This window comes from Cavia porcellus, unplaced genomic scaffold (genome assembly GCF_034190915.1).
Source record: "Cavia porcellus strain 051 isolate PalLab524CR breed Dunkin Hartley unplaced genomic scaffold, mCavPor4.1 scaffold_13, whole genome shotgun sequence".
Lineage (NCBI taxonomy): Eukaryota > Metazoa > Chordata > Mammalia > Rodentia > Caviidae > Cavia > Cavia porcellus.
The window spans coordinates 9,013,836-9,026,346 of NW_026947496.1; the positions used below are offsets into that span (position 1 = coordinate 9,013,836).

A 12,511-nucleotide genomic window follows, 5' to 3' on the forward strand; every position below is an offset into this window, starting at 1 on the left:
AGTGCTACCCGCACAGAGACACATTGCATTTTAATTAGCCTAGAGAATGCAACTGGAGTCCAGCTAAGGTGCTGGGATGCAGAGGCACCCCCAATCCTATTAAGGGCCACCTCTGATGTCAGCTAAGCAGCTAATGAAGGGACATGACTGAGCCAAGGACCTTCTTAATACGGAATCATTAAGACTCAGAACAAAGTCTTTTTCTCAGCAGGAAAAAGTTTCTCTCAGCAAGGTATTGATACAGGGGCATAAAACTCCCGAACTACTGGATGTCAGCTGAGTTTGTGCTCTCTAAAATCTAAGAAGGAATTTTAGGAACAGTGGAGGTTAAGAGCAGAATATATTTGTTGAGAGAAAGAAAGCTTCTGACTGAGAGAGACAAAAGGGTCCTGAATGGGTTGCCAAAAGCTATGTCTTTTCCAGGGACATTCATAGAGCAAAACCACAGTGAGGCAAGTCTAAAGAAGGGGAAACATGGGAACTTGCAAGGGGCAAGACGTGGGACAGAGCTATGGTCAATTAATAAGTCTTTAATTGTTCAGGTAAAATTGAGCAAGTCTGAGACAAATGAGGAACCGAGTGATGTATCAAGCAGCCATGCTTAAAGAGCAGGGACTCCTACAGTAGAGGATTGGGATGGTGACTTCCACACCTATTTGGAATATCAACCCCTGATGTTTAGGGTTAGGGCATGGTTGCACATTTGTTTTGTGTTTGCCTTGAGGTCGGGCCTCAGCAGAGGTGTCTGTCATCTTCAACTTTTCAAGATACCAAGTTTCCTATACTGGCTCCTGTCTGACTGCCTGTAATATTTCTAACTAACCAAGCTGCCTGGAAGGATACTAAGCTACCCATTAAGCAGATATGGAAAAGCTGATGGTTTTAGCCTGACAAACGAATGCCTTATTCCTCTTTTATGAGCTGGTCTGCAGAAGTGAGGGTTCCTGAACTTCTAACCCTGAACCCCTATCGACACTGCACTCCTGTCTCTGCTCCTTGTGCATTTGATAAGAGCCAGCAGAGAGTTGCAGTCACTGCAGATCAGCAAATCAAGACCACCACGGGCTATCACTGCCCCACTCCCCATTGGGCGGGTCAGCATTTAAAATGGAACCAAAATACACAGGAAGTTGGAGTCTCATACCTTCCTGGTGGGAATGGTACATGGTCAGCCACTGTGGGAAACAGTTTGGCATTTCCCTGCAAGGCTATGTTAATTACCAAAGGACCCAGTAATTCCTTTCCTTTGTACTTGAGCACCTATGCGAAAGAATGAACAGGCACCCAAACAAACACGTGGGCATGCAGATAAACAGCACCAGTGTTCACATGTCACTGAGCAAGCGAAAAAATCAGATGGATGAGTCAAAACATCGTAGTACATTTCTGCAATGGACGATTATACTGCCATAAAGGGACAAAGAACAGATACATGCTACACTGATGTCTAGAAAATACTATATTAAAAGAAGAAGTCACACACAACAGGCCATGTATATGATTCCATTTATTATGACATGTTCAGAGTACGTAAGTTCAGAGACAGAAAGCAGATTGGTGATCTCTAGGGCTTCGGGGAGGAACAGATGAGAAGGCATGGCTTAGTGGAGACGATTTTCTTTTGGGGCAATGAAAGCTTCTTGGAAGTGGAAAAGGTGGTGGTCACATAACACGATGAACACACTGTTTAAGATGGTTAACTTTATTATGTAACTGTCACAAACAATGAAACCCTAAAAAGTTGGTGATATCTGAACATTAAAAAGTTAGAGGTTGGCTATGACCATGACTTATTATTTTAGTCTCAAAGACACAGAGATGGGAGAGATGGAATTTCAGTCTCTGCGACTGCAAGGCTGGGTGAGGACGACCTCAGAGTACAGAGGGTTAATAAATAAAGCGACTGCCACAAAGAGCTGCACTGTGAGTTCAAAGATGTCCACCAGGTTCTGGGCAAAAGGGAAAGTTTCTTGAAGATAATGTATGAAATGAATTTAACGTGCTGCATGGAATTTAACTGTTAGCGTTGAAAATGGAGAAAAAAACCCCTTGAATAAAGGTGTCATCCCTACAGGACTGAGATCTCAAATACTGCCACCTGAGTGTCACCAAAACAACATAAGTTGGGCACAGAGATAAAGGGCAGCTGCTGAGGAAACCAGCTGTGTGCCTGGGCCCAACGCAGAGTGGTTTTGGTTTTGCGCACAGCCCGGTGAATGGTACATGTCAAATAAAATAAAATTAAAATGTGCACATCTTTAATTAAAGCCCAAGCACCAGGACAACTGTCACAGGAACCCTACCATCTACAGCATGGATTACCACTTAGAAAGTCAGCTTAAGGCAAGTGTGGGACAGGGCTTGAGGCACGAGGAAGCACCCGTAACTGCTGTCAGCAGCACGTGGGACTAGTGCCAGAGACATTGGCCACCGTCTAGGAAACCTGCAGTCTGGCTATGTGGTCTGCTCTGCACCCTGGGTTCTGCACCAAGCTCTGCTGTCCCAAGATCTTAGTGAAGAGGCAAAAGTGAGTGGTCAGCGCAGGGACAGCTGAGCTGGGCGCTGTGTGACAGTGCTGACCCACGCTTCAGACGAGAGCCAGTCAGCCCCACTTGCGTTTTCTAATGAGTCAGCTTCTAAGAGTTCAGACACAGGGGTGCACCCCTCATGGAGACGCGAACCTGCCACAGAACAGCAGGCTGTGGGTCGCGTTGTGTCTGATGAAGAACAGGAAGGGGTGGTCAGCACAGAACTCGGGCAATTTTATTGTACCACGCAATGCAATGACGGTAGCTGTGGCCGCCACGGCCTCTGTGCCCTCCTCGTTGACCTCCACTATACTCCTGTGCACGAACTTGGACAGACACAGCTCACTGTCCACCACCATCCCAGACAGGTCAGCCTTGCCCTCCTGAAAGGCGTCCACCATGCCCAGGGCCTGCAGCACGGTACCCATGTCATAGTCCTCCTGCAGCTTAAACCTTGGCAGGAAAACTCTCACTTTGGTCCTCTTCATCTGCTCTGGACTGGTCCAGGTTTGCAGTTTCTCAAAAGTGAGGCTCTTTTCAACCTGCAACACAGAATTAGACTTTAGTGTCACCCACAGGTGTCCCTCCACGGGCACCTGACCTCCTCTGGCGGGCACGTAGTACTGACTACCATAGACTGAGCCCTGCAGGGACCTGGAAGCTTGTGGGGTCTCGGGCTTGTCCTGCACGGGCTGCTCAGATGCCACCAGGTCCAACTTCCTAAGGTGAGGGAGGCGCCCCATCCCCACCAGCCCAAACCACATCTGTGCCAGGGGTTGTGCCTCAGGTGTTGGGAGGGGATTAGGGCTCTCTGAGTCTTTGGTTTTGTGCACAAGGCTTAGTTTTGAAGGGGACAAAGCTCTGCTGGTAAGCAAGGACACAGGGCTGTGGCCCTGAGCCACCCCGGGCAGGGGCCTGAGGCTGCAGGGGACTGGGTCTGTCTGCAGGGAAAGCACAGAGTGGGGGCCTCATGAGGATTCTAGCTAAGCCTGACTGGACAGGTTCAGGGGCATGCAGGAAGGAGTCCCGGGAAAGAACCACAAGGACAGGGAATGAGAGAAAAAGAAACTGGACAGAGAGACACAGAGAGCATGAGCGGCAGGGGGACTTACACCAGAGGGAAGGCAGATGGCACAGAACAGAGACCTGGCACACTGAGCTGGGATGGTGTCCCTGCCACCACACAGGGTGCAGGAGTGGCCAGGACCACTGCAGGGACAGCTCCCCCCAGGGCTCACAGTAGCACCCACAGTTGTGCACGTGCTCAGCTGTTTTCATCCCTGCAGAGTCACTGTGGTACCACTGCTGACACACCTAACACTAAACTGACTTGTAGAACGCCCCTCCCAACCAATCACAAGTTGCTCCCAGAGACAAGACCCTGCAGGGACAGAGGGCAGAAAGAAGTCACAGGAAGCCCAGGAAGAGGAATGTCCACATACGCAGTGGTGCCCATCGAATCCCAGGACAGTCCACAGGGCCAAGCAAATTATGACAAGGTCCAGGGGTTGAGGGTCCCAAAACACTATAAAGGGAGCCAGGGAGAAAGGCCCATGGGCATGAAGCTCTGCAGGCCCCTGCCCTGTCTGGGGCAGCTCTCTATCTTCAGCCATTTCCACCTGACAAATGAGGTGTCCTCCTGTCCCGAGCTCTGTCCCCAGCTCATCAGTGGTGCTGAGCTTAGCATTCCAGGCTGCTGCTCATCTCAGGGTGCTTAGCACTGGACAAACAGGGCAGGACTCTGAGTGACTAAGGGAGAAATGCATCCTAGGAGGGAAGAGGACAGAGGGATGGCCAGGGCAGGACTGTGTGCCCACGTGCCCTGGTGGAAAGGACACAGGGATGTCACCAGAGGGTTTGGCAGGACAGCAGACACACAGGCCTAGACCCCCGTCTCACCATGATGAGGTCCACGTCTTCGTCTGGCAGCAAGAGGATCATGCTGAGCTCCTGGCCCACATAGGGCATCTCCAGCACCTGGGCCTGCACCTCCCTCACGTGGGCCCAGGGAAACTTGCCTTTCCGGAACATCATCTGCACCGGCCGCTGCTCCTTCTGGTGACCAGCAGAGAGGAGTGTGGTCAGTGGTTCCTCCAGTAGTAGCAGGACACCTGCCTGAATCATCTGTGTGAGCAGCCCATGCCAACCTTGGGAATGTGTCTGTGCCTGGGTCACCCATCGAAGCCTCAACGAGCACCTCTCATGGCGTGGAAAGCCATGGAGAATGCACAGGCAGGAGCAGCCTGGGGAGTGTTCCACCCAGCAAAACAGAATGGGCTGCTATAAATTTTCCACATGATATTTCCTGGCTCTGAGATGCCCCTGGATCCTTCGGAAAAAAAAATGAACCATTCTATGAAGTGCCTGATAATTTAAAATAGACGATGGGGCAAGGCTAGGTTCTAGAGAGGTAAAGAAAGACTCTTCAGTCCCTGTGTCAAGCAACACTGATGTTTCTTTTTCATCCCAGGATGAAGATTAGGGATCGAAACTTATCCTAAAAACTAAGGAGGTGCCATTTGTCCTTATTGGAATGGCAGGCTTTGCAGCAACTGTCCCGTGTGGATTACACAAAAGAAAGAGCAGGGGAAAATCTAAAATGTCCATGCACCTGATCCACAGGCGTGCAGCAGCCCGAGGCTCTGTGGAGGGCACAGTGACCCTTGGGGCAGGCTATTCCCCACATGGGGAGCTCTGGGTGCAGCCTAAACCTTAGAAGAGATACTGTGTTGGGCTTTTTGAAGGCTCTCGCTTCAGTTAGACATCTCTCATTGAGGTTACGTATTTGTGTCAAAAATAAATCATGTGAGTTGGTTGAGACCATATTGCAATGTTTTGAATAATATTTCCTTCCTCACCTAATTGAGCACCAAAATTATCGGTGATGACTGCATAACTGCGTGGTTCGAGGAGACAACACCCGGTCACCTGTGTGCACTTGAATGTTTAAAAAGTCCGCTCTCCCTAATCCTCAGGACAAGATCAGTTCTAAGGCAGGCTGCCCCTGAGGTGCTCCTGTCTGCTGCCTCGAATTTGTGTAGGCATCTTGCTGGCTCTCGGTTATTTCCGGTTTATTTGTCTGCCTTGCAGACTGTTGTGAAGACTTCAGTTTTTAGGATTGGCTGTCTCAGGTTTTAGGATTGGCTGGCTCTTAAGTAGGCTTTCAAAACAGGCATGAGACACAACCTATAAACTCTCCCACAAATGACGTGTGTGTGTGTGTGTGTGTGTGTGTGTGTGTGTGTGTGTGTGTGTGTGTGTGTCTGTGTTTGCCAACCTACAAAACTCACATCAGAGCTGCAGCGAAGTAGTATTTATCTCAAAATCACACTTGAAATGCAAAAGTGGCTTTAATATGGTCTTCAGTTTAAATGTTTTATGATTATAGAAGCATACATTTATGGCTGTTGCATGAGGAAAATTTTTAATTTTCATCTTGTACTTAAGTACGAGAGCGTAGATAACCACTTCTCTCTCTCTCTCTCTCTCTCTCTCTCTCTCTCTCTCTCTCTCTCTCTCTCTCTCTCTCTGTGGTACCAAGGACTGAACTCACAACATTGCACTTGCCAGGAAGGCTGTTGCTGCTGAGCTGAATTGCCAGGCCTAGGACTACTTTTTAAATGTGAAAAAAAAATTTACAAAGTAAAATGGATTTATATGGAACATGTATAATCATTTTAAATGTTTTATTTATTTATAATTTGTTTTCTGATTTTTAAGGGATTATATGACTTGACAAATTATTTTAAATCTACTGAAAGTTAAAAATTACGATCACTTATCTGTCTCTTGGCTAAGCTCAAGTGAAGTTAAAAATGTCAAACTGGCTGTGCACTCCCATAATCCTAGCACTCAGGAGGCTGAGGCAGGAGGATCATCATGAGTTTAAAATCAGCCTGGGCTACAAAGTGAGCTCAAAGCCAGCCTGAACTATATAGAGACACCCTGTCTCAAAAAGGCAAAAAATAAAATAAAAAAGTTTAAAAAAGGAAATTAAAAATGTCTGGACCATAGTCTTTAACATTTGGTTTTAATATAAGGAATTTGCAAATATTGAATTAGTAACTTTTAAATTCACTAACAACGATGCAAATGATTACTCATTTTAATTTTAAAATTGCTTGGCCCCTCCCCGTGACCCATACATATGTAAATATCTCTTAACACACTTGTTTTATTGCTTCTACTTAGGCAACTTGCACTTAGAGGAAAATCTTCCCACTGAGGTTGCAGTCATGGATGCAGAAGAAATTATCAGAGAGGAAGACAGTGGCTTGTGCAAAAATTATCAGCAGCAAATATTCTTTACTCCAACCATTTTTTCTACTGAGTTAAAAACAAATTCTGAAATATTTTGTTTTTAAGAATTTTTAACCATTTATGCCCTTACAGCGTTAAACTTTTCTAAACTGTTTCTTTATTAAATGACTTTGTTTAAAGCTTCTGCGTACCTGGTTGATTTTGAAAGGCATTTCCTTTGTGTTCGACTCCTGAAAAAGCTTATTCCATTTTCCTTTAAAGTACACAGCGTTAATGAGAACCAGCTTGTTCCCAGCATCAATGGAGTTCTTTGCCAACAGCTCTGGAATTTTGCCTTTGGAGAAAAGCAAAGCCTACACTCAGTGGCGCCCTTCAAACATGAGATGAACAAACTCCAGGAGAACAACCGGCAGATTTGAACACCACGTTTTCCAATTTGCGAGTAAGTGTCCTTACAGATGGAAAAGTGGGAAGCAGCCCCTAGATGTGGCGTTCATGCATGTGGACACTTGGGGAGCATCCACCTGATATAGGAAGGTGAGGGGCTGCTGAGTCACCCGAGGAGAGCCCAGATGAGAAGGCACAGGCTGGAGACCAGGCCAGACAGGACATGAGAGATGCACAGTGCGGGCACTGAGGTCCCCTTAGGTGTCCCAGGGACATGTGGCCAAAGGCTCCATGCTGACACCCAGAGCTCACCTTGGGCAGTGATGAGGCTGACAGAGGCAGCCAGAAGCTGACAGAAGCAGGTGGCTGATGCCCATGGGAGGGGCTCCTGGGAGCCAGGGGAGGGGGAGCCTGGAGACCTAGCAGCAGGCATCCCCAGGAACGCAATGTGAGCAAGCAGACTAGCTCCTCTGCCTCTGGACCTCCAGGGCTGCCTTCTCCTGAGCTGACAGCATCCTTGCTTATCATTGCTTCCAGAGGGCAAGAGTGGGAACGATTCCAGGAGGACATGGGGGAATAAGTGCTGAGCCTTAAGGGAAAACGGCCTGGCTTTGCTGCTGTCTCCTTTGTGAGCAGAAATAGGAAGGCTACGAGCAGGTGCAGATGGTTTACCCCAAAACAGGGAGGATTTGGCTGGAGGAGAGGTGGGGAGAGGGAGCTGCAGAAGGGACCCTGCCTGCTGACCTTCAGTCTTCCTGGACACCCAGGCATTGATGTGGTTCCTGGACCTCTCTGGGGCTTTGGCGAAGGACAGCGGCTCCATCTTGGCCTTGTAGAATCGCAGACAGGACTCCTGAAAGGACTGGGGACAGAGACAGGGCGGGTGAGCCAGGGAGCTGCAGGAAAGGCTGGGAGCTGCCAAGCCTGCTGAGCGCTCCCTGGTTCTCTGAAACCCTGAGAAGGGCTGATGAGAGGTCACTGGGAGGCTCTGGAATGTGGGATACCAGTTTCTATGTGGGGGTGTTCTGAGTCTGGGAAAAGCAGATGTGAATGAGGAGCTCTTGGTCCAGTCCACTGGGGCTTCTCAAAGGGAACCCTTCAGGAGGCATCGTCATCTCAAGACAGGAGGTTGCCTGTCTGGTCCCCAAGCTCTCTAGGGTCCTTCTGCTGGGTGGGGGCCACCAGGTATTTTACAGCAACTCTTTCTGTTGTTAGACTCAACTCACGGGCAGGAATTGGCAGCTCTCTTCTCCAAAGAGCCTGTTGGCGATGCTGAGACAGTACGGAGCACCAGGCTTGTGCACCTGGGCGAGAAGCGACTGGAAGCCTCCATGAGGGTCCTCCACTGAGCTCAGCCCCAGCGCCTGGGAAGGAAGTGATGGGCACTGTCAGACTGGTCTTCTGGTCTCACAAAGAGGTTACCAAAAAAATGCTGTCCCATAAAATGTGCTTTTGAAAGAACCTTCTTTCTTTCTATCTTTTTGGAGTCACAATCTTGATATTGACTCAAATCCAGGAGGGTCCTGGTGCCTCAGCCTCCAGAGTGCTGGGTATATTTTGAGATTAGTGCACCCGACAGAGCTGCTGCTGGGGGCCAGGAGCAGAGATCAGAGAGGGACAGGACACAGGGCAGTCAAATGTGGGGCTCTTCTGCCCACTCCGGATTCCAGGGGAGGATGGAAGGGCCAGAGAAGCTCAGCTGATGTAAAGCCCTGCATTCCCTGCTGGCCAGGAATACACCAGAAACAGAATAAAAAACTACCTGCAAAATTTGTGTCAATAAAAAGAGATTTGGTTAAAACACTAAACAGGTAAGGAAACTGTGCAGGAATAAAACCACAAAGGCGATCTTAAAAGGAAACAAGTGTATAAAAGAAGCAATGTGATTAGCAGGACTCAAACAGTGTTCTTAAAACTGTATGCTAGAGAGATTTTATTACATATATTTTAAGCATCACTTCAAAATTTTAAAAATCTGTAGTAGGTGATAAGAAAATTCTCAAATGATTGCAAAATATAAACAGAGCTTACAGTTCAGCATGGTGTAGTACACGTGGGTCATCCCAGCAATCTGGGAGGCTGAGGCAGGAGGAATGCAAGTTCCACTCAGTGTGGGAAACTCAGGGACTGAGCATGATGATCTCAAAATAAAAAGGGCTGAGGATGTTACTCAGGGTGAGGGCTTTGGGTTCTACCCGGAGTACAGGAAAAAGAAATTATACAGAAATGAGGCTCTTACATTCACATATTGTTTTAAAACTACAAATGAAATACCAATGACATGGAAACGTCACTCCTGTGTAACTAATGAAAACACACTTTTTATGCCTGGAAGGGTGGCGGGCACCTCTGTTCTCAGCACTCTGAAAGGTGAGGCAGGATGATCTAAAGTTCAAGTCCAGCCTGGCCCCCAGGTAACTTAGGAAGACTCTCAAACAACTGTTCAAGGGCTGGAATAAAAATTTTTTTAATGGGGCTGGCTCATTGTGAAGGCCTTATATTCATTTTATAGAAGTTATAGAAAAACCCTCTCTTCTAAGTAAATACCTGCAGTGTGCAGATCACAGTGCTGCTATATTCTATAAAAGTAACGCTTCTAAGTGCACAAGTATACTTACCCGAATTCCAACATTACACAGTAAACAGGCATAAAAACATTATTCCACAAACACATGCAGTTCTTACAATTTTACGTAGTAGGTAAAATGTATTTAAAAAAATTTTAAACCTTATAAAAGAGATTGTGACTTTACCCATCACAATGAAGAAACAAGAAAACTTACAGAGAACTATTTCTGGAAAGAATTAGGTGGTCTTTAAAAGAAATTTTCTTAATAGTCAATAATTTTATTCTTCATGACACTGGTCTATACAGGAAAAGATAAAACCTACAAAAATTCATTTTGTAACACAGATTATGGAAAAGAAAATGTCAAAAATTGAATAAAAGGCATCTTAGACGGATTTCACATAGGATGCGGCCTGCTGTTACTGTGAGCAGCTCGCTCCTGACCAGCACTTGCTTTGTGGGAATGGTTCTGCCAGATGCTGGCAAGAATTGGAGAACATTTGCAGAAGTAAGGTCACAGCTCACAATCAAAGCAGCAAATCTCAAACCAAATCAAGTTCACAGGACTGCAGGAAAATTCTTTCGGTCCTCAGATGTTTGTCAAGGCAGAACGCGCCCATAGGAAATTTGGCTTCCTCTGCTGGCATCATGCAAGCCTTTGACCACACAGCCACACAAATAACCCCAGGCTGTGCTCAGCTACTCAGTGCCTAGGTGCACTGAGCTGGGCAGAGGGAGCCCACCTGGCTCACACAGCTGCCAGGCAACAGGCAGAGGCCCCAACAGGGTCCTCAGGGAGCTCAGAGCCTGCAGGACCAGGAGATCCACAGAAGGGACTTCCCCTTTGGGCCTCACCCTCCAATAGAGAGTCAGGGACAGGGGACCAAGAGCTGTCACCACTGAAAGGGTCCTCAAGTGTTGGAGACCACTAAGTAGAGGCCAGAGCAGCTTCTAAATGAACCGATTGGCTCTCTGTGTTTCCCTGTGTGTCTGTCCCAGGCCTATGCCCCTTATCTGGAGGTGGCAGCCGATCCATAGTAAATGACCTCTACGGCCACAGCTGAGGACGCCTGGCTCCCACCCCAATTAACTGGAAACTATACGCCCTCTCACTCCAGTGGTCAAGGGCTCCCAAATTGGCATAAGATAGTTCTTCCAAATTGGCATAATTCATTACTTGGAGTAGCCCTTGAGCTGAATCCACAGGTCCTGCTCGGTTTCCAAAACTTTTAATTCTAAACCCTTCCTTTGTTTGAAAACCAACTGAATATGGATGCTCAGAGTTCTCTGTTGCAGCCCCTGAAACTTGAATTCTGCCAAAGGGCTTTGACCCTCCTGGAGCCCTAAAATCACATCACTTGTCTCTTTGATTTAAGGCTTTGCTGCAGTCCACACTTATGGAGGCTGCAGTCCACGGAACTCAAGGTAAAGCTGGTCACAGAGACCAGCAACATCACACAGCATGGCCTGTGCAGGGCACAGGATGCAAACAACTGGCCTTAGGGGTTTCCCCTCAGGCGCTTGGCCACTGCCCACCCTGTGAACTCCTCGTAACAGGAACGGGTTCTGTGCCATTTCAGAGGGGACGTGAGCATGCCACACTAGAGCTTCCAGGGTCCCTGCCTGGATCGAGGCCTTCTGTCTGGTCTGGCCTTGTCATGTTCTGTTTGTCACTGCGACCTCAAGGCGCCGATGAGTGATCGATCACAGCTCTAAAGGCTGGTGCTGCACAGGAGAGACAGATCTCCGCGCCTTCTGATTCAGACCACTCCAGCAGGCCCTCCTTTACCCCTCTGTGGAGCTGGGGATCAAACCCCAGGCAAGCCCTTACACACAGCCACCCCGGCCTCCACTTATTTTCTAAACTCAGTGCCAGGCAAAATCTTGAGTCTTCCTTGAGGTGGTACTTAGTGAAACACTCTCTGTCCTGCCACCACCACAAAAGACCACAGAGACAAAAAAAAAAAAAAAAAAAAAAAAAAAGGAGCCCCATTCTGGAAAGAGAGTGGGAGATGCCAGCCTACCTGGACCATCTGGGCCGCTGTGCTGCCCTTGGCTCCCAGCAGGACCATGGCCAGGGCCGAAGAGATGCTCACAGGAGAGCAGAACACATTGTGCTCAGGGTTGTCCTGGCCCAGGAGCTTTAGGAGTTGGATTGCAAAGGCACCGTTGGCTTTAGACAGCGCATCCATGCTGCAGGTCTGGAGGGAGGGACAAACGTGTTACAGGCAGCTAAGTTAGAAATATTACAGGCAGTCACACAGGGCTGGGCCCTGGAAGAATCCAGCACAGAGGAGCAGATGTCTGGGGACCTTGGAGGAAACACACACCTCTTGCTGTTGGCCAGATCTCAAAATAGAGGCCAAAACAAATACAACCACAGCCTTAAAAATAATCCTTCGGGACTAAGTATGGATCACCTTGAGCAGCCAGGAGTCGCCGACCCAGCCCTATAGGAAGGGTCACTGCTGTGTGAAGAACCCTGGCTTGCTACCTGCCTGCTCCCCCATTGGCCCTGAGTCGGTCAATTTTACCTGGACAACCAAACTTATTCCTGACCACAGCGCATGCCTCGCTTATTCTCACATGTGTGTCTGAGAGTCACTGGGTGATTTCTGATGGACACCAGGCTGCGAATACACAGGAGCTGCTGCCAGAGGCAGCTGTGTCAGCCGCTGTGAGGCCAGAGCCTTCTCTACAGGGAGGGATCTGGGACCAGGGCCAGCACAGGGCGCCAGGCTGCTGTCTCTCCTGCCCTGCAGCCTGA

At 48.3% G+C, this 12,511-nt stretch overlaps 1 protein-coding gene and 1 pseudogene across 1 annotated transcript; one reads left to right on the forward strand and one right to left on the reverse strand.

The window, feature by feature from the left end:
- Nucleotides 1–1,489: 1,489 nt before the first annotated feature.
- Nucleotides 1,490–11,942, reverse strand: LOC134478467 (serpin B9-like). Its single transcript, XM_063259801.1, has 6 exons — nt 11,769–11,942; nt 8,402–8,539; nt 7,920–8,037; nt 6,980–7,122; nt 4,428–4,583; nt 1,490–3,070 (listed from the first exon to the last, which is right to left on the reverse strand). The coding sequence occupies exons 1-6, from the start codon at nt 11,934–11,936 to the stop codon at nt 2,666–2,668; spliced, it is 1,128 nt and encodes a 375-aa protein (XP_063115871.1). The 5' UTR covers nt 11,937–11,942; the 3' UTR covers nt 1,490–2,665.
- On the forward strand, nt 4,668–5,244 carry LOC134478582 (HIG1 domain family member 1A, mitochondrial-like; annotated as a pseudogene).
- Nucleotides 11,943–12,511: the final 569 nt, after the last annotated feature.

Coding starts and splice junctions, on each gene's coding strand:
- LOC134478467 (XM_063259801.1), bottom strand. CDS start 11,936: ATGGATGCGCTGTCTAAAGCCAACGGTGCCTTTGCAATCCAACTCCTA. Junction 8,038..8,401: donor AGAGCTGCCAATTCCTGCCC/GTGAGTTGAGTC, acceptor CTCTGTCCCCAG/TCCTTTCAGGAGTCCTGTCT. Junction 4,584..6,979: donor TGCCTTTCAAAATCAACCAG/GTACGCAGAAGC, acceptor GCTGGTCACCAG/AAGGAGCAGCGGCCGGTGCA.